General features: G+C 44.4%; 1 protein-coding gene and 2 long non-coding RNA genes across 8 annotated transcripts in view; 2 read left to right on the forward strand and 1 right to left on the reverse strand.

Moving 5' to 3' along the window:
* OSTF1 (osteoclast stimulating factor 1) overlaps positions 1-5,289 on the forward strand; it is a 28,655-nt gene extending 23,366 nt beyond the window's left edge. Inside the window, exons 9-11 of one of the 6 annotated variants that reach the window (XM_081213896.1) lie at positions 1,517-1,615; positions 3,615-4,654; positions 4,698-5,289. In XM_081213896.1, coding sequence (XP_081070022.1) covers positions 1,517-1,615; positions 3,615-3,673 — 158 coding nt within the window. In that variant the 3' untranslated portion in view covers positions 3,674-4,654; positions 4,698-5,289. The remainder of the gene's footprint in view (positions 1-1,516; positions 1,616-3,614; positions 4,655-4,697) is intronic. The other 5 variants (XM_081213898.1, XM_081213895.1, XM_081213894.1 and 2 more) reach the window with 5 other exon arrangements.
* On the reverse strand, positions 5,141-12,145 carry LOC308597896. The gene is made up of 2 exons (XR_014013264.1): positions 10,802-12,145; positions 5,141-8,202 (listed from the first exon to the last, which is right to left on the reverse strand). It is a non-coding gene; the product is annotated as an uncharacterized lncRNA (long non-coding RNA).
* A 1,652-nt stretch (positions 12,146-13,797) lies between these two features.
* LOC308597489 lies at positions 13,798-19,444 on the forward strand. Its single transcript, XR_014013032.1, has 3 exons — positions 13,798-14,499; positions 16,599-16,757; positions 19,144-19,444. It is a non-coding gene; the product is annotated as an uncharacterized lncRNA (long non-coding RNA).
* The last annotated feature ends 2,704 nt before the right edge of the window (positions 19,445-22,148 follow it).

Here is a 22,148-nt window from a genome sequence, read left to right on the forward strand (position 1 = left end):
GAATTATGTATTATATATTATAATAATTATAATATATAATACTACAATATATTGTGAAAGAAAAATCCAGATTTTCCATGGATTGACAAGATCTTCAGAGTTCCCTTGGTTTGCAGTTGTATGGCCACTTATCTGAAAGCAAACCCCACTGAACTCAAGAAGATAATTTTGTGTAGACATGTACAATACTTCACTGTTTGCCCCCTATGTCAAAGAGATTTGGATCAAGCTCTCTGTGCTCATATTGTTCTGTCCTAGCTCATTATCAAGTATTACATAATACTATGTTTTTATATATGCTGTAAGCCACCCAGAGTGGCTGGGGGAACCCAGCCAGATGGGTGGGGTATTATTGCTATTATTATTATTAGACCTGCAAGAAATTACTCAGAGCAGAGCTGGCCCACCAATGAGGTGGGATGAAGCACCTGCCTTAGGCGGTGGAAGGGCAGAAGGAGGCGCCCTGCTTGCCCCATGGCTTCCACCACTTCCAGAATGCCTCCCTCTTGCTGAGTTTGGGCAAGCGGGGGGTATTCTGGTGCAAGGTGGGCGTGGGGGGCAGGAGCAGCACATTCCACTTCCGCCTCAGGTGGCAAAATGGAATGGGCTGCCCCTGACTTAGAACGCCGCACCCACAGAAGAAGAGTGCAATCTGCAACATCCTTGCTGTGTTCATTAGCCATCTGAATGCCACCTTTGTTAGTGGAGTTTTGTGTCCCATGAAGCCCTGCAATATGGTTCCTTCCATAGCCTGTTCTTCCTTCTTAGGGTAGGACTAGCTGTGTTCTGAATTATGAAAGCCACCTTCTCAGTTATGTGAGGAATTATTCCACTGATATGGAGGTGATATTTTACACTGGGGCAGGATTCATCTGTGTTGTTGTGTGTGCATAATGACATTCACTTGCACATGGGACTTTTTATCTCTTACCTTCTTCCATGCCCCCTACTCTGCTCTGGGGGTGGGTGGGGAATTGCAGAACAGGTTGAGGAGACGTACGAGGTGAGGAGAGGATGGAAAAATATTGTTACATGAGTGGACCTCCTCCCCTCCCCCCATTCCACTTTGAGTGCTGTGTGGAATTCTGCCCCTAGTGCACATTTTATACAAAAAGATACACTCATTCCCCACCAACAAACAATCTGAATTTCCGTTAAAAAAATGCTATGATTCTTCGTAGATGGCAAAGTGGCGTCATTCTGTTCCTTAGAATCTCTATTAGCATAGAGATTTTGCATCGGAAGTTAGAATGGAAAACTAGTTTCATTTTAGAGGAAAGTTGCTAACAAGGATAGCAAAGATATGCAGCTAACACAGGGGCGACTAAGCTGTGGTCCTCCAGATGCTGCTGGACTACAACTCCCATCATCCCTGACCACTGGAAAATTGGCTGAAGCTGAAGGGAGCTGAGAGTACAGAAGCTCCATCGGGAGGACCACAGGTGAGACACACTTGACCTGATAGTTTCACCTCTGAATTTCTAATTGTGGTGTTCTCTATTTTGTTTTCACAAAGGTGCTAGAACAGATTTAAGAAATAATGAGAAGAAATTGGCCTTTGACATGGCAACTAATGCAGCATGTGCATCCCTCCTTAAAAAGAAACAAGGACAAGGTGAGGGTTGTTGGTTTTTTACCTTTTTTGATGTATTTTCCAATATGCTGCATCAGTAAGCGACTTATGAATATCCCCATAACTGTTGCTGAAAGTGGGATTATGTGAGGCAGTTAGAAAATGCATTTCTGCTTAAGGACAGTGACCTAGGACAAGTTGTGATGAAACCCTACAGAAGGCACTCCTTTTCACAGAGCTCCAAGAATAATAGGTTCTCAGGTACACAGAGGGCCACAGAGAGACGTGATTGTAGCTATGGAGGAATGCCAAGCTGTTGTGGGAGGAAGCCTTTTCACTTATTGCAATTATTTTAATAATACAGTGGTACGCCGCAAGACGAATGCCTCGCAAGACGGAAAACCCGCAAGACGAAAGGGTTTTCTGTTTTGGAGGCGCTTCGCAAAACGAATTTCCCTATGGGCTTGCATCACAAGACGAAAGCCCATAGGGAAATGCTGGCGGTCGGGAGCAAAGACTTTCGCCCACAGCCGGCCTTCAGAAGAGGACCTCTTCCGAAGGCCAGCGGAGGGCAAAAGTCTTTGCTCCCCCCCCCGCCTGCCTTCCCCCCGCCTGCCCCGGGCGATCTTAAAATGCTGGCGGGCGGGAGCGAAGCGTTCGCTGCCAACCCCCAGCATTTTAAAATCTCCCCCTGTCCCGGGGAGATTTTAAAATGCTGGGGGTCGGGAGCGTTCGCTGCCAATCCCCAGCATTTTAAAATCTCCCTGGGAAGCGCTCCCACTGCCCCCGGACCTCTTTTGAAGCAAGGGGCGGTGGGGAGAAGCGATCTCCCCATGCTCCGAAGCCGGGCGGGGGGGTGGGAACACCTGCCCCAGCCACCCCGCTTCGGAACGCTGCTCCGAAGCGGGGTGGGGGGGCGGGAGCACCTGCCCCAGCCGCTGGGCTTCGTAGCGCTGCTGCGAAGCCGGGCGGGGGGGTGGGAACACCTGCCCCAGCCACCCCGCTTCGGAACGCTGCTCCGAAGCGGGGTGGGGGGGCGGGAGCACCTGCCCCAGCCGCCGGGCTGCGTAGCGCTGCTGCGAAGCCGGGCGGGGGGTGGGAACACCTGCCCCAGCCACCCCGCTTCGGAACGCTGCTCCGAAGCGGGGTGGGGGGGGCGGGAGCACCTTCTGAAGGCGGGCGGGGGGCGAAAGTCTTTGTCCCCCCCTGCCTGCCTTCTCAGGGGCTTTTAAATCGCCCCGGACAGCAGAGAAGTCCTCCGCTGTCCGGGGCGATTTTAAAATGCCGCCCGCCAGCATTTTAAGATCGCCCGGACAGCGGAGAAGTCCTCCGCTGTCCCAGGGTTTTTTAAAATGCTGGGGGTGGGAAGAAAAGCCCTTGTCCCCCCCCCAGCCTTCAGAAGAGGTCCGGGGACAGACTGTCCCCGGACCTGGTCTGAAGGCGGTTTCCCTAGGAACGCATTAATTGATTTTCAATGCATTCCTATGGGAAAGCGTGCATCGCAAGACGAAAAAACCGCAAGACGAAGAGACTTGCGGAATGAATTAATTTCGTCTTGCGAGGCACCACTGTATAGAGGGATACAAAACGTCCTGCAATTGTCTTGCTAGAAATTTGACGTACAAGAGGTGACAGCTCTGGTAACAAATATTGAAAACACTCAAAATGACTGGCCCTGCTCTTAACAGAGCAATGCTGTTGGGGTAATTGAATCCATGTCAGAGCTGCTACCACTTGCTATATGCCCTGTTCACTCCCTCCAGTCCAAGGGGGAGGAGGAGTGGTGGTTTGTGTCGCTCCTCTACCCAGCCACACTCCTGCCCTTTTCCATTTTGTAAATGGACCTTCCCATTCACATCAACGAGGAGGGGAAGTCAACTGTTTTTGCTCTTGGCCACCCCAACATGCCCCTTTCCTCCACCACAGCTATTGGAACACCTTCTGTGTATTGGGACTGCGACTGCTTCTTATTCCTCTGGCTTAGCTGTTGGGTTGCACCCTAAATTTACATTTTTAAAATGTTTGTTGCTCTTTCTTCTAGACATAATGCGAACCTTAAGCAATGCAGATGAATACCTTGATGATGAAGACTCCGATTGAACTGCCTTAATACTTTCTAAAAATGTTCAGCTTCTTGTGCCTCCACCTTTCTCAAATTCTTCCTCTGACTACAAAAAGTGTACTTTTCTCATATACATAGCAATGTAACATCATAGCTATCCCCTCCACAGGGTCAAAATATGCCCCTTCCCAGTACTTAAGGTCCAAAAATTCTCTAGTTGCTTTTAAATAAATTGGCTAGGTGAGAGCATGTTTGATGGCTTTTCCCATTATGCACTGGAAATAGACTTTGCCCTTTAAGAAGAAGTGTTAATATATCTCTGCAGACATTGGGTTTTTTGCAGGCAAATGGCCATCTTTAATGCTACACCATGCTAGTTTTATTTTACTTTTACAGAAAGAAATATATCAGGTAGAAGAGTGGTTGGTTTTCCTTACAACACATATTCACCTGTGTGCATGTTTATGCATATTTTATTTGCACACACACATGTGTATAGGTGTTGGTTCCGTGCATGTTTATACACTGAGAGCCCAAACTGGAGTCATGGAATGAAAATACTTTATATCAGGAACATACCCTTAAGGGGACTGGAGTTGAAGAGATATTCCAGTTTCCCACAAACTGGTTCTGGTTATACACATTCTCTGTGGTCGCTTGGGATTACCCATGGCAGTTGTGTGCAAATCTAGCCTTGCACAGGAACAGGAAGTGTGTCATACTGGGTGAGAGAAAGGTGCAAGGCCTGCTGCACTAGCCAGCACAGGAAGCAACAAATCTCTCTGCCCAGTGGTTGCTTAGAGCGTGAATGGAAGCTTATGTCTCCATTTCACCTTGGAATGACTGTAGGGAGAAATCAGACTCTGGTTCCATTTGAGCCCAATTCCCAACTCCTGTAATGATCACCCAGAGAACAAAGGATGGCTTTATTTTCCCCTGAAATGACTGAGAGTGCAGGAGGGATTTCTCTCACCTGACCCCCCTCACATGAGCTTCATAAAGTCCTTGCTGTGTGTGTGGTGTGTGTGTGTGTGTGTGTGTGTGTGTGTGTGTGTGTGTGAGAGAGAGAGAGAGAGAGATTTAAAAGCGTTTCAGTGGGTGAGAGAGGATGCTCCTTTGCCCATTAATCTTTACGGCTCACTTCTAAAGGCAGAAGGCATTAAAGCTCCATAACCCCTTTCATAATCATGTTAACCAGCAGTTAAATGGGAGGTGGAATGTGTGTGTGGGGGGGGGGGGGTTATATCCAGCCCCTCTTTGCTTCCCCTCCCAAGCAACCATTCTGTTGCATGCACAGTCCCAGCAGCTGACCCGAGAGAAGGTGCACAAGTCTTCATTCACAAGGTTGCCCATCCAGCGCAGGATAAGTGTACAGAAGGATTACCACCCAATCCAATCAGGGAATTTATATAGACAAGGAACTTATTATTTAACTCATTGTGCCTTTGTGTTCATATCTGCCCATGGAGGCAAGGGGTGTTCTTCCTCTTCTCTGCCAGAGACTCTTGCTCTTTTTGTGCATTTTTGTTCCCCCTGCCCTAAAGTATTTCACCTCAAGAGCTGGTGTGTTTCTGAAATCATTTATTGGTGGGATGCCACAAACCAAAAGTATATTCAGAAATAATATTGAATAAATATTTTAAATGCTTTGAAACTTAGATTTCCTCCTTGAGAATGCAAGCTTTTGCCTGGGTTGGAATTAATAGGACTTTATGGCACTAATGCTTGGGAGATTGCAGCTGCAATCTCAACATAGTTAAACTAGTGAAGATGCCCACAAAATGGGAGTGAGGAACTTGCAATCATAAATCCATTTAAAAAAAATATCCCTACATTATAATTTTGATGCAAACTTTACTGCAGGGCTTAATTGTTGTTTCACATTAAATTATGACTACCAGAAAATTCACACTGCACTGAAATGAATTCTTCCCCTCTTTTGCACACGTAATTAAGTTCTTACATTTTTTGGCTTATTTTACAAGGCTTTTTCTGCTCCAGACGCAGCCCCCTGGATTAGTATTCTGGATTTTATGAGGTTTTCATTTTATGTTCCTGCCTTATCTGCATATTGAAGATAATACTTTGAGCTGTAAGAAGTGCATACAAGCAATTTCATTTCATTGCAGTTAAGTCAGTTTTTCATATTACCTAGCAGATCTCCCCTGAAGGATATTTATTAAGGGTTTATTTGCACAACATAATTTATTTTACCATGAATATCTGTTACTTTTTAAAAGTTATTCTACACAAAACAAAGGCTGATGAGATACATGCAGTCAATATTTCACCTTGACATTCTTCCCAAAAACCTATACTTGGGAATATAGATACTGACCAAGTTATGGTTGTGTCACTCCCAATTATAGGGCATCACTCTCATATTAGGCAGTGATCTGTGCTGAATTTCTCTTTAACTGTATTCATTGTTGTTGTTTAGTCGTTTAGTCGTGTCCGACTCTTCGTGACCCCATGGACCAGAGCATGCCAGGCACTTCTGTCTTCAACTGTATTCATTACTTATTTCTTATTCATTTTTCCAGGGCTCAGGGTACTGTTGACAAGCATCCAACTGAAAAATGGTGGCCTAGACTAGAAAGATTTCACAAGCAATTTGTTATTTATTTCCCTTTGTGACTTACTTCCTATTAAACATATCAATTTAGAATACACACACACACACAATTTCATATATAAAACAATTTCAAGTCTAATCATCATCATCATCATCATCATATATTTCCCCGCCCACCTGGCTGGGTTTCCCCAGCCACTCTGGGCGGCTTCCAGCAAAATATTAATATACAATAATTCATCAAATAATAAAAGCTTCCCTAAGCAGGGCTGCCTTCAGATGTCTTCTAAAAGTCAGATAGCTGTTTATTTCTTTGACATCTGGTGGGAGGGCGTTCCACAGGGTGCCACTACTGAGAATACAGATGAAGAAATCTCTAATAAAAAGGCTTGTTGAAAGAGGAAGGTCTGAAAAGATGACTGAAATGGTGTGTATCTGATGTTCAGTGAGAGGCTGTTCCAAAGCATGTTTGCCACCACACTCAAGGCCCAATTCCTACTTCATATAGATGGGGCCTCCAGATAAGATGGGAGCTAAAGGAGGCCCCTCTTTTGCAGAACACAGTTATCTGTTGTATATTGAAGGAGTTAGATAATATTTTAGTTTTCCTGGTCCCAAGCATTGAATATTAATACCAGGACCTTGAATCTACATCCTACCTGGAAGACATGGCATAGCAATTGACCCCAAAGTAGGGTCTGGAAAAGCTAGAGTAGGCATGGATTGATTGATTTATTTCCCCTTTCATTTAAATAAAAAAGCCTGCAGGTTGATATAACCATGTCAATAATATGCAAGCTCAACAGCAAATAAGTAATTGCAGTACCATAAATCACCTATGGTGTGTTCATTAGGAAACGCATGAGTATACAGACATGGAAAATAACAGATTTTCTGCAGGAAAACAGTGCAGGGAGGAAGGGTTCCCTACTCTTACGCCATGGTCCTAATCCAGGGCTGCTTTTTGAACAGAAAAATATGCTGGGAATTCTAATTACAGAACTACCGCATCACATTCATCTGATCTGCTATTCTTACTGCCTTCATTGAAATGTGGGGGCTCAGTCCTGTGCTTCTTTCTATGGAAGTGAGTCCCATAGGCCCACATTCAAAAGGGTTTAAGTCCAAGAACCCAGACAGGGTTGCATCTTTACCATGGCTGACCAGCTTGGTTGTGACTTTTATGTTTGAACATTCAAATTCATATACCCCATGTATCCAAAGTAGTAGCACCAGACACACAGGCTGAGTGACAGCATTGAGAACTAATATGAGGAAGGGCCCATTCTGCCATTTTGAATAACTAGCGGAATAGCAAATCACATAGTGCCCAACAAGCCAGTTCGAGGATGCCTGCACAATCCCATAAAAGAGAAGTCTGCCTCCAGATCTGCTGCACATGCCTTGTTCTACTTCCTTGGTCTTATTAGCATTAGAACACCAAAGCACTTACACTTTTTTTTTTTACTTCACTTTCATTGTGAAGTAAATTTAAACTTGTATGCAAATGCTTGACTGTGAAGAACCTCAACCTGGAGCAAATACATGAGCAAGTCAGCAAATTACCCCCCCCCCCCCAAAGTCACAGTAAACAGCAATAATGGTTCCTCTTTGTTTATACTGCAGCGAAAGCAGGACATGCAATGCTGGCATCACATCACTTGTTTCACTGGAATCCCAGCACTTAAGTTTAACACCAAAATTATGCAGTTTTAGTATATAGTATTTATTATAGAGTAACCAACCTGCAAGTTAGGCACTTATGGTCTGCCGGGGGGGAAACACCTTTCATCTCTACACTTTCTCAGCAAACATTTAATTGTAGGATACAATGGAAATATTTGACTGACTGACATAAATACACAGTAAACTGTTGTAAACAGAATTATCCATTTTTTAAAAGATACCAGTCATTGCTTTAAAAAAATATGTCCACACAGAGTCTGAGAGTTCAACGAGACATGGCATAAAAAAAATAGGTGTAAATCAGTTCTGAACAACAGCTCCAGGGGAGGGGTGTGTGTTTTCATCCTTTCCTTGAGCTGTTTGGTTCCAGACATTTTGCTGACTGAGGAAGAAGAGCAAATAGCATCCCCACGCCAAGTTGCATAATACTAAAGGCTGGCCAGGTTATTCTGGCTTCAGAGGCAGAAAATCCCACAAGCAGGTCTTCCTCTTCTGCCAGCAAAAAATGCAAGGAAAAAATTAACTTGTATACTCATAAGCCAGTCCCATTGTGTATATTGCATGAGTAGTATTTTTTATTTTTTCATTAATTTATATATTCATACACATGTGCTTCAAGGTAGTTTACTTAAATGGGGAGATGGGCAGCTTTAAAAACTACACAAACATGACAGCTAAACGTAGTTCAAAAGCAATGCAGAGTAAGCATCTACAGCAGATACCTTTTCACTCAGCTGTTGTTGATTTATTACACACACACACACACACACACACACACACACACTGCAGCAGTGCTTCCATGAACTTCTTTTAAAAAAACATTATAAAATACAAAAAGCATTGCAATATTGCGAAACAGGAATGCATTTAAAGGATTAGGCTTTTGTTTTATTTTTAAATCCTTGCCTGGCACTGTAAGGACAGCAATGTTGGTGACAGAAATTCCCTAGAGAGGAAAGTTCATATATGGTGAACTTAACTTTAGCGGCACCTGCAGAAGAGCCTCAAAACATCTCTGAATACATAGGCAGGTTGAAATGGAAGCACGGGCTCCTTCAGAGCACAAAGGGCTTCAAGGAGAACCTGAGGGCGCAAGGATGCTGTTGGAGGCCAGCTCTCCTCAGCCAGAGGTGGCAAAAACTCTGCCCCAACTGGAGGGCACAGGTCTCCCATCCTCGCTTTAATGGGAGGCACCAGCATTTGGCCTGGCACTCAGAAGTGGTCTGTCAGCTGGAGCAGTTCTTTTAACAACCAGCAACATTTCAAAGTGAACAGGCACGGAGAGCAACCTAGCAGCTGTAGTCAGGATCAACTGTATTTTCTGAATGGACTTTGAAGGCAGCCCCATGTACACTGCATTACAGAAGCCATGCCTAAATGTTACCAGGGCATGACTAACTGTGGTGAGACTCTTTGTCCAGGAAAGGCTGCTGCGGGTGCACAAGTCTAAACTGATGAAAATACTGCTTGCCACAGAGGCCACACGGACCTCCCACAGCAAGACTGGGTCCAGGAGTGCTCCCCCCAGACTTGGAACTTAATCCTTTTGGGCAGTGCAACTTCAGCCACAGCAGGCTGAGCAGTGTCTCCCTAAACAGACAAACTCACAGAACCTGCCTTGTTAGCACTGAGCTCCAGTCTGTGGACCAACATATCAGCCAGCTCAAATCATGTTATTCACTAGCAGCTAGACACAGCACCTATGGTTTTCTTGAAAATAAAGTGTGAAAAAGAAAGATTTCCTAACTGGAATGCAAAACACTATACACTGAAATGGAAACAGGGACTAAATTGTAATGTACAGTATCTGAAGTGCTTATCTGCTTTTTTATTTTATTTTATAAAAATAACAGGTTACCAAGAGCAGAGCTAAGAAGGCACTGCCACCTCCCAATATTAGAATTATGACCTTTAATTTACAGCTTTCACCTTGAGAGCATAGATTGACAATAAAGGTGTGAGTGGTCACATAGACCTAAATGCAAGGATAGGGCCAGATGATTACAGTTTAGCATGTAAATACAGGTATAAAATTGGGTTTTCTAATGTGTCTGGCCTAGAAGCTCAACAGCAACCAAGGTTATCAAAGGACCAACACTCAAATTATGCTGGTACCTGTCTCTTCAAATTTTCATGGCAGCTAAATTTATACATTCTAAATGGCTGTGCTAGTGGAGATATTCCTGGGGAATATACTTTCTTGTCAGGGTCAAAAACCAGTACAGTGGTCCCTCGGGTTAAGTACTTAATTTGTTCCGGAGGTCCGTACTTAACCTGAAACTGTTCTTAACCTGAAGCACCACTTTAGCTAATGGGGCCTCATAGTTGCTGAGCCCGAGTTGCCCTGCCCTTGCATGAAGTCTTGAGTTTGCAATTTTGGGAGAGGGGAGACTGCCCGCTGGGGGGCAGGCGGGCTGGGGAGGTCCCCTAGATTGAGAGGCCCTAGGCTTCAGCCTACTTAGCCTATACAGTGGTACCTCGGGTTAAGTACTTAATTCGTTCCAGAGGTCCGTTCTTAACCTGAAACTGTTCTTAACCTGAAGCACCAATTTAGCTAATGGGGCCTCCTGCTACCGCCGTGCTGCCAGAGCATGATTTCTGTTCTCATCCTGAAGCAAAGTTCTTAACCTGAAGCACTATTTCTGGGTTAGCAGAGTCTGTAACCTGAAGCATATGTAACCCGAGGTACCACTGTGCAATTGACTACATGCTGTTTGATAGCGAATTACTAGCAAAAACTGTGCGATTACAAGTCCTTCCATATGTAGAGGGGGATCACTTCCCCTTATACCTTCAGGTATCCCTCAAAAACAAGACAATCTTTCTTAAAACAGCATACCCCACAGAGATTACTGCTTTAGAGCACACTGGATGCCGGGTCAAATAGACCCCCGCACTTGACAACAAACTGAAGGAGATTTTAGCTTCTGAAAATCTGTGCACACTCAAATGGCTCTGGGAACAATTCTAACCCAGAGGACCCACTTTTTGAATAGGAGCGCCTGCTCCATCATTTAAAACCCCACCTCTTTAACACCTCAGAGAAGACGCCATCTAAACCTATAACAGTAAATAAACCCTGGTTTGATCACACCTGTTTGCAGGCCAAGAAAGCCTTGCAAAACACTTATAAGGCCGCCCTGACATCTGATAACCATGCTAGGCAGCAAGCTTATCTCTCCGTTTGTGCCCTAAAAAAAGAATACAAAGCCCTGATAACCTGCCAAAAGAACGTTTATAGCAGAAAGTGCTGGTCAGAACTAGTTATTGCGGCAAAAGCAAAAAAACCAGACATTATTTTGGAAACTGGTTACGTCTGGCTCGCATAAAGCTGCCTCCCCCTTATCCTCACATATTCCACCTGACCGACGGGTCGCTTTTTTCCAGTCTATGTATGAGGATGTTGAACATCCCATCCAGGAGCAGGAAATACAGCAGCTGGCTAAATGGCCGGCAGTATCGGCAACAGAAGTGAAATCATACATAAACCAACTGAAAATGGTCAAAGCCCCTGGCCCGGATGGTATCCTTCCAGAAATGATAAAATTGCAGGCGGACTGTGGGCTTCTTTTCTAGCCACCCTTTTTACCCATATAGATGATACTGACCGCTTCCCAAGGGATTGGGGAACAGCCATAGTGGTTCCATTCTATAAAAAGGGCAACAGAGAGGATCCAGCGAATTATAGGCCGATCAGCTTATTAAGTGTGATAAGCAAACTTTATACAAAGCACTTACTTGAAAAGTTCAAAGAGTGGCTAGAAAACAAAGACATTCTGGCAGTAGAATAAGCGGGCTTCAGACCCGGCAGGTCCACGATAGACCACTGTTTAACATTACAACATCTGATAGAAAAATACAAATCAGGGGGGCAGGCTTCACTCTTTGCCGCTTTTGTAGATCTAAAAGCAGCCTTTGACACAGTCCCCAGAACCAGACTATGGGACAGACTTCGGGCCACTACCATTGATAGAAGGCTATTGTACTTAATACAGGCCATTCACTCAAACACGGCCCTTAGAGTCAGATGTAGCCGCTTAGGGCACCTAACGGACCCCATTAGAACCTTTAAGGGAGTATGGCAAGGGTGCCTTTGGGCCCCCTTACTATTTAATTTCTATCTAAATAGCCTAGTAAGTACTCTCAATAACCCCGAACCCCATCCCCCGAAGATAGCAAATCAGCACATCACAGTTCTGCTATACGCAGATGATGCAGTAATAATACTCTCTAGAACCCTGTAGGGCTCAGAAGAATGCCTTAAAATAAATTATCAGAAGACCAATATTCTCGCTTTTGGGGAAAACCAAAGCCCAGAAGCTGGCAACTTCAAGGTCACAAATTAGAACAAGTTTCGAGCCACAAGTATCTAGGAATGACGGTCCAGGCCTCAGGATCCAACAAAATCCATATAAATCCCATCAGGAGTGTTGGGGAAAGATCTGCAAACTGTAACCTTAAATTCTTTAGAACTTAAGGGGGCTTTTTCGTCCCCACGACCCTTAAACTATATAAGGCCAAAATGTTGGCACAGCTCCTTTATGGATCCTTCTTGGGCCCACCATCCTCTTCCTTCACTCCCCCTGAGAGAGTTCAATCCAAACTCCTCAGAGCCCTCCTATAAGTCTGTTAAGTTGTGGGTGAACATATCAGACGACTCAGCAATTCTTCAAACAGCTCTTGTTTATTCACAGGCCAGGACAGAACTAAACTGAAGGGTTCAGCCAGCCTGCTTATATAGAGCTCCAGTACAACATAACTGTAACAACTTTCTAAAACTATCCAATCACTGAACGTCACTTTCAATCCCTTATTTGCATAATTATGTACAGTATCCTCCTGCTGGCCCAGGGTGAGAACTTCAGTACATAACAAAGTCCCCAGATGCTTTTCAAATGCATGGGTCAGATTAGAAACAGGGATGATGAGAGTAGAGGCTTATATTAGTTTAACATCAATCTATAACTGGCTGACACTGAAATTGCTACCCTGAGGAATAGCCCCACTGATTCTATGCGACCAGTTCAAGTCTGGCTGGCAGACAGCAGTTCTGAACACTCTCCAGAAATTGGGCTTTGCTCCACAAGCCCTTCTAAACTTGGGCCTGTGGTCAGGCAAAGAATCATGGACCCAGAGAGACAATAGGGCTGCTTGAGGCCCCCCAATTGTATAATCATAGAAAATGAGAGGCATGTTGCGGCCCTGGCAGCATGCCTCTATTTTCTCGTATCAAGAAACATGAGAAGGGCCTTTAGCCGGAAGCTGGGCCTTGCCCTCACCGGTTTTGGAAGGAGCATTTGGAAAAGTCCCACATGCTCAGAGACTTTGCGCCTGCCCACTAGGGGAAATAGGAGGTCCCGAACATTTATTCTTTAGATGTCCCTTTTATGACGAGGCACGCAGAGATATCATTGACCCCCAGCTGGTGAGGCTTGCTGACCTTCCGGATAAATCTAAACTCAATTTTCTCCTCTTAGGCAAAGACCACAAGACCACCTGGATGGTCGCCAAATTCTGCACGCAGATTTGCAGGCGCAGACCACCCCCCCGGAACACATTCTTTCGCTAGGAAAACAGTCGAAGTCAGCCTCCAGGGTGTCAGGGCCAATTTGTATGGTAGCCCAAATTTTCAGGTCTTTATGTGTATATGCGCTTATCTTAGATTTTAATCTTTAAGCTGTTGTATATTGCTTTAAATGTATATTTTATTCGTGTGAAAGCTGTCCCAGTTGTGCTTTTCGAGCTGGTCTTTGACTGTAATAAATTATGATGAGTAGTCACATATATGATGGCCTTTTAGTGTTCTGGTCAATAGCATTATTCAGTTCTAACATTTTAGTTTAACATATTTTCTGGGGAAAATATGATTCTTAATTTCGGTAGTTGGCAGATGCTTCTTTCAGCCACTGGAGGTCGCTGAAAAACAGCAACATATAGCTCATCTTTTGTCAATTCCTTAAATAGAAAAGCTACTTTATGGCCATGGCACTGCCAGTACCTCAGCTAGAGGCAGGAGCTGAATGAGGTCAAAACCGAGCTGTTAACTCAGCAAAGGCCTCAAGGAGACAGAGAGACTTCTCTAGTTCCGGCCATCTCCTCCTTTGCCTCCTCCTGTCCTGGCTCATAGCTTGCATCCTCTTTAGACCCTTCTTTCCAAGTAGACCCCTAGCAAAAGCGGCTCCCGACAGTCCAATGGGCACTGCTCTGGCAACGCTGGCTGTCTTGTCATGCCCACGGCCACGTTCAGTCCAGAGGCCTGTGGGAGATCATGGGGGACCAAGGGATTCTGAGGGATTTGTTGGAGGAGCCAAGGGAGACATCCTTCCAATGGGCTTCTTCAGGCTGGAGACTATTGTGGTTCCTCCAGGTCTTCAGCTGAAGTGGGGTTTTCTGTGGGGCCTTGAAGACTTTTCCTCCAAAATAGGTCTCTCTAGTCTATGTCAGATACGATCCTGACAGTTTACCTCAGGATGCTTCCAGAATGTTGCTATTTTGTGGGTGGGATTCAACAGCACACCAGCAAATTCAGCTGGGACAACTAAAGTGGTTTTGGAGCTCTTGCACAACAAGCCTGCTTTTTTAAAAGGCAACAGTCTTTCTGAGGTAATGAAACTGATAGGAAAGTACACTGGAAAGTGTAGGCTAAGAATTGCTTCCCGCAACACAATGGCGTAGTGTGGGGGAGTCCAACGGGCCTTGGCCCTGAGTGCAAAATTTGGAGAGGGCCCAACCAGGCACCCCCATGCAGGCCCTGGCTTCCGCGGGGATCCCCACCCCAGCGCAGGCAGCAGGCAGCTCAGGAACACCATGAGTGGGTGAGGACGGACCAAGGGAGGTGGGCAAGGGGTGACTCCAAAGCAGAATAGTAAAATACAATAGTCTATTTTTAAAAGTCTATTAAAAGCTTCCCTAAGCAGGGCTGCCTTCAGATGTCTTTTAAAGATAAGATAGCTGCTTATTTCCCCGACATCTGATGGGAGGGCGTTCCACAGGACAGGTGCCACTACTGAGAAGGCCCTCTGCCTGTTTCCCTGTAACCTCACTTCTCACAGTGAGGGAACCGCCAGAAGGCCCTCGGCGCTGGACCTCAGCATCCGGGCAGAATGATAGGGGTGGAGATGCTCCTTCAGGTCTACTGGGCTGAGGCCGTTTAGGGAAGCAATCTTAAAGCTATATGGCAGCCCCAACTGCTACTGTCAAGTTAAGTACTGAACTAGTCAAGATTTTTATAAGGTTTTATACTGCATGAGTTTTTATTATTATTATCTATTAAGCTATTTATTTACTACCTGTTATGCTGGCATTTCAAGGCAGTGCATAGTAGCATCACACAATGCAATATACAAATACAACTAAAATAAAGTCAAATGAAGCAAATACAATTAAAATAAAGTCAAATGAAGCAGTCAGTAAAAAAACAGCACATAAAATTCTACATCCACAGCCAACAACTTGTATCAAAGTCAGTGCATTCCTTATTTCCGATCCCACATAGGAAAATATAGTTCTTAATGTTGGTTGGTAGCCTGCAGAGTCTTGTTCCAAACACTAGAGGTCACTAATAGCAACATTTAAATCTCACCTTTTGATAATCTGCAAAAGTTGTTTTATTTCAGTTTTGTCTATTTGTACTCCTGTGCCATGTTAAAATAGTACAATATGCTCAGAAGTAAGCCCCATTGAGTTCAATGGAGCTTACTCCCAGGTAAGTGAATACAGGAGTGCAGCCTTAGTGATGCAGCAAGCAAATTGTGATGGTGCTTTGCCTCATGCTTGTTGAACTTCCAGCAAGCTCTTGAAAAGGGAGCAGTGCAAGATCAGACAGAGTGGTGTGCAAGTTACTCAGGGTTTAGGAAATTATTAAAATTCTTACTTCTGTTGTCAGGGGCTGCAAGGTCCATTATAACCTTACATACACTTTACATCGGGGAACCTGGGGCCCCTTGCAATAAAGAGACGTTCCTTGTTCACTGATTACAATGGGTCTTCTCTGAGTATGACCAACGTAGGACGTTACTCTGCAAATTTAGTTCAATAGATAGCAGATACTTTTGCACTGCTGGCAATATCCAAACTCTCTGTGTAATGTTTAAGCTCTGTATCCTCTCCCCACTGCACACACATATAATAGAATCTTGTCACAGAAACTGATCCAGCTATATAACAAGAATGAAAGAAGGCCCCCCCCCCACTTTATTTACTGCTTTCCATGGTTGCAACCAGACTTGTGTCTTTTCAAGGAAATAAGCTCTCCAAGACGGGCAAATGGAAAATCAATTCACCTTACCAGCTGAGAACTATGCCGACAGAATTTATAGCATTGCTACTACATCTTTCTTGTGCAAGATGGATAAATTGGGTTCATATGCAGTATTTTTCACATCAACGGATGGGAAAAGGAGCCTAGGGGGGAAAGTGGGGCTGCTAGATTTCAGACAGATTGGCACTCACTACAGGAAGCTGGTTTGGAACATCACAGCCCATTCAAATAGAACGCCATAGACTTCATGAGGAAAATGCCATGCAGAAGTTTGTAAAAAGTATAATATGAAGAGCAGTGTTGGAAGCTAAAAAATATGTCAGGTCAAATTCTAAACATATATAGTGTTGTAGAGTCCAGTTCAATTAGAATTTTAGAATAACAGAATTGTAGAGTTGGAAGTAACTATAAGAGTCATCTATTCTAATCCCCTTCAATGCAGGAACATCAACATGTGGTCTTCTATCCAATTTGAAACCATACTGGACCCTGCTAAGCTTTGCAAATGTGCTGGCAATTTTATTGCTGCACCAATTCATCACTTAATCACCTCCTTATTCTGCGCTATTTCCCAGGATCAACAAAGGCAAGGTGCATTCAGGTGAGTTTTCCCAAATTAACTGTGTGGGGGAAACCAGCTTGTTTTGCATCTGCATGTGGAGGTGGGGGTTCCGTCTCCTAAATTTTAGAATAAAAGGTAAAAAAATAATGAGGGAAGTTGAATTTTACCCCTCTACCATCTCTGGTTTTAACTCCTATTAGTTGCAAGGCAGGCCATATCTACGTTGCGTCAATGTCTCTTTCCTCCATTGTTTGAATTTCTGGCTGGTAGTTTTCTATTAGCCACTAAGGCCAGCTTGGGGGAAAGCTTGCTGACGCTAGGGCTTCTTTTTAACAAAGTTTCTCTTCTTTTATGCATGGCTGAGCAACAAAATATAAAAATAATGGCCAGAAGCTCAAGGTCTGTCAAGAAAGAGGAGATTTCAGGCTTGAGCCATGAATGCAGAGAGCATTGATGTATAGCTACATCATGGGAAGAAGAGCAGCATTGGCTGCCTGCTCCATCCTCAACTTCAGTTAATGAACTATAAATCCAGCACTCTGGAGGGGCACCATCTGATAAGCCTGTAAGATGAGGGCTCATAAAATTACACAGGCAGGGGGTGGGGATTTCTGGGGCAGGAAGGAGGGAAGCTGCCATTTCCACTTCCATCCTCCCTTGCACTCTCCCTTTTTCCTCTCAGCCCAGCCCCCCCCCCCATTTCCCCAGTCCTTCTGCTCCTTTCTTCTCCTCCCATCCCTCCCTTCCCTTTCTTCAGTGCTGGTATCCATCTGAAGCTGACTTATACTGAATCAGACCATTGGCTCATCTAGCCTGGATCTGTCCATTCCAAATGACAGCCATTTTCCAGGGTCTCAGGCAGAAATCTTTCCCAGCCTGTCTTTTAAAAACTAGAGATCCTTTCTTAACTCAGAATAGCTGGATGGTAATGAACAGTATGTGCTTCAACATGTCCTATAGCCAGAGGCATTGGTGCATGTATTGGGGGGGGGGTCACATCCGCACCATGCATTTAAAGCCATTTTAAGTACATAGCTTCCTCCGAAGAATCCTGGGAACTATAGTTTGTAAGGGTATAGGAAATTATATCTCTGTGAAGGATAATCCCACATGTGTTGTGGGTGTGACCAGGCCCAGGACAGGAGGCATAGGGCATTCTTGGCAAGACAGCGTATGTCTGGCAGGCCCCTGGCAAGGGCCCCCAGTTGGCTTAGCCCTCTGAGGACTGGGGCAAGCGTACCCAGCCAGGCGCACTGGGTTCCACCCAGCATTGTAGGTGGCTGGCACATGCCTGTGACATGCCTGTGGGTCACACGCTAGGGGGAGCTCTGTCAGGCCCTCCCTCTGCTGCAATGGCCTCCGACAGAGCCTGCTGCTGCAACAGGAGGCCCCGCCAGAGCCCGATGCAGACAGGGGAGGGCCTGCCGGAGCCAGTCCCCTTAGGGAAATGTTTGTGGGTGCCTGGGCACCCATGGCTCCCCAGAGATGGTGCTTGTGTACCCAGCTGCCTCTGCCCTCTGCATGGGCCTGCAGGTGGGAATACTTGAGAGAAAAATACAATGTGTGTAGAAACATGTGCTTAATATTGACTTTTCTGCACCTTGATACTTCGCACTAGTATTACTTTGTGATAATATTAATATAAAAACAAGGAAGAACATAAGATATTTTGCTGGAGAAAACAAGTGGTATTTTGCTGCCTGGTAAGTCAATTTCCGAGAGTGTTGAGTTTCAACTGCTGCAGTGGCTCTTCCTCGTGAAATGTCCCTCAGTGTCAAATATGTGGCACAGAAGCAGCTGTTCTCCACATGGTCCTGGAAGAGTTAGGCCAATGGGGTCAAATAAACAGTTGTCGATGGTGCTGTGAACTAAGCTGAAGATGGATTGGTCGGTCTTTGATCTGTCTTCACATTTCAGAATAAGGAAGTACTGCCAGCTGTCCCAACACCACAGCTGCAGTGAAGGGTAAAGCTTATTTGAATGTGGCATTTGGGCTTGATCTTTTCCTCACTGATGTCAGTAAGAAAGTTCTTATTGATTTTTTGGGTTGGGAGATCACCTCTTTGTCATAATAATAAGCCAGGTGGGGGAAAAAGTTAAATACGCAGAGGGAATGAATTTTGCCTCAACTCAAGCCGTCAATTTATGCAATCTCTTAATGCAGTCTGACTAGTACAGTATCTTCTGCACATTTAATTTAATTGCTGTTAAGGCTGAAATCCCAAGCACACTTACCTGGGACTGGGAGCGATTCCCACTGAACTCAGTGCAGTTTATTTTTGGGTAAAGATACATAGGATTGCAATGCAAGCTTGTTTTCATGCAGGGTTCCTTACCATGAGCCTTGACAGTATAAATATAATCAATTTTTGAGTCCAAAATGATAAAAATAAAAGTGCCTTGGTTGTCCTTGGGTTAATTCCAGATATCTGCAAGGAATAAACATCACTTTCCCATGCCAACAAGTGGCTGGAATCCCATAACCACAACCAGGCTCCTGCTGATATCTACTACAGGGATACCTGGTCCTTGGTCACTGCCATCACAATACTATGGAACATTCCTGTTTTATTTCAGTTCTTAACTGGCATCATTCTTTGAACTTGGGAGTAAGGCAACAACACACTAAAACTATATGATCAAAATATACCCTACCAATATGAATGATAAAACTTATTCCTGGCAAGTGGGGGAAGAGTTCTCTGGCTCCAGGTTGTCTACACCAAATGGAAAATGTAGTGGCAGAATACATCTCCCAGACAGACTGACAAATAGCAAAATCTGGCACTGCAGACAGGTCTGTTCCACCCGTCATTACCCAGGATTCCACATCCAAGTGATTCTGTACCCATCCCTGACCTCTGGGTTTCCCCACCTGACTTGCCACTGGTCTTTCCTTGTCAGCCCTGTGACACTGTGTGTAACAAAGCTATAAGAAAATGCAGGTCTGTGAGGGGTAGAGCTGAGAATTAATGAAAGAGGGGCTATGCACCCCATCTCCCCTTTTAATTCTCCCTTCTAAACTGCCTCCTCTCAGAGCTGCTTTTCCATATAAAAAGTGTCCATAGGAATTGCTACATATGTCATTTAGCCTTAAGAAGTATGCACACTGGCTGCAAAATGAGAGCTATCTTCTTCAACAGAGAAATTGCTATTCTTTTAATGTAAAATTGTTCCTCTCTTCTTGATAAAATGTATTATTTTGAGAATACGTCATCATTCCAGCTCTGTGCAAAAAGACAGTTTTAAGAGATACTTGGAGATTTCTGTGTCGTAGATCTATAATGACACAAAATCATCTCTCTCACTAAAAGACATTTCTAGAAGTGTTTGTTCTTTGGTGCAGATAAAAAGGTGCAAGCATTACCATGCACGATTTTGTAGGCAATATGAAAAGCAATACAATTACATTTATGAGTACTGATAAGGTGCTCATCTGATAATCACTGGAGGTCAAAAGTTTAAAAATCACACAAGAAGAAGCACTGCACATTAAAAACTAAATTTAAAAAATGTGGAGCTTCATTCAGGATATCACATCTCTTATTTTGCCAGGATAAGGCAAAATATATAAAATAAAAGTAGTCAGACTATAATCGCAGACACACTTTCTTAGGAGGACTTACTTCTGAGCAGACGTGCGCAGGGTTTTGCTGTTATCTAAGTGCTTAAGAGCTCCTTTTTGTCATTCTATGTGCATTGCACCTTTAAAACTGTATCACACAGAAATAACTTTTGGGAAATTTCTCAGAAATGTATTTGCATAACCCCACTCCAAAAAAGGGGGAAAAGATAACGAAGGCTTGTAATTTGTAGTTTGTTTATGAATCACTTTCTGTAAAGCAACCCAAAGTGATTTACAATATTGTTATGAATTGGGGCAGGGGGTTAGGCTGTATGCCCAAATCCATTCTAATTCCTGGATCCAGCCAGGTTTACAATCTAATGCTGGATTCCATTGTTGAAGAAGCCAGGACAGCTTCTTGGTAATGGCCCTAAATATGCGTCATTAGTATAAGAAAGGTAGTTGTTCTGTGCTTGAGGGCTAATGGGTGAGCCACCTCCCTCAGCTGCCTGGTAGTGAGAAGGATAAAAGCCAGAGCCTGAGGGTGTGAGAGAAACAGGCAGTAGCTAGAGAGCGAGAGCCATGCTTGATTTCTGCTGGAGTCCAAGGCTGTGAGAACAAGACCTTCTGGGGAGTTAAGGCTATGAGGCTGTATACATGTTTAAATAAACCATATGTCATAAAGACACCACAGTCTCTACTGTCCCTCATTCCAAAGAAACTGAACTCTAGGTAAACGCCTGGTACTGCTGGAATCTCAGAGATTGGGGTGGTCTGTAATATAATATAATATAACAAATAATATAATATAATATAATATAATATAATATAATATAATATAATAATATACAAATATGTGTGTGTATGTATTTATATATGTGTGTGTCTACACACACAAACATCTCACAGTTAAAACAACGGCATATATAAAAACAATTTTAAAACAAATAGAAAAAATATATATAAACATTTTTTTAAAAAAAATTACACCTATAAAAGCAATACAAAATCCAATACAGATGCCACCTGGAATACCAATCTCCACTCAGAAGACTTGTTGAAAGAGGATGTACTTCTACCAGCAGCTAAAAGACAACAGAGATGGCACCTGTCTGATATACAATGGGAGAGAATTGCAAAGGGCAGGTGCTGCTGCCGCATGAAAAGTCCCATTTTAGCATTTTAGCATCATGACCAGGAGAGCCTTTCTTGCAAAACACAGTGAGTGATTGGGCGCAAAAGGGGTGAAGTGTTTTTTCAGGCATCCTGTTCTGAAGTTGTATATGGCTTTCAATACCAGAACCTTACTAACTGGCAGTCAGCACAGTTCCTTCAGCAGAAGCAGAAGTATCCTCCTTTAGGGCAATACAGTGGTACCTCAGATTACAGATGCTTAGGGCAAAACAGCGGTACCTCGGGTTACAGACGCTTCAGGTTACAGACTCCACTAACCCAGAAATAGTACATCAGGTTAAGAACTTTGCTTCAGGATGAGAACAGAAATCGTGCTCCGGCGGCGCGGCGGCAGCTGGAGGCCCCATTAGCTAAAGTGATGCTTCAGGTTAAGAACAGTTTCAGGTTAAGAAAGGACCTCTGGAACAAATTACCGTATTTTTCGGACTATTGGACGCACCGGTCCATAGGACGCACCTAGATTTGGGGGGGGGGAAATAAAGGGGGAAAAATTTATTCCCCCCCCCGCCAGGCGCGGGGCTGGGGCGGGGAAGCCCGAGCTTCCCCCTCCCGCAGAACGGGACCCAGAGCCATGCCGAAGCTGCGCGCAGCTTTGGCATCGCTCTGGGAGCTTGCGGGGCTGGGGGAGGAGGAAGCTTTCCGCCTTCTCCAAACCAAGTCGGGGGACAGCG

The sequence above is a fragment of the Podarcis bocagei genome (assembly GCF_964188305.1).
Source record: "Podarcis bocagei genome assembly, chromosome: 11".
Taxonomy (NCBI): domain Eukaryota; kingdom Metazoa; phylum Chordata; class Lepidosauria; order Squamata; family Lacertidae; genus Podarcis; species Podarcis bocagei.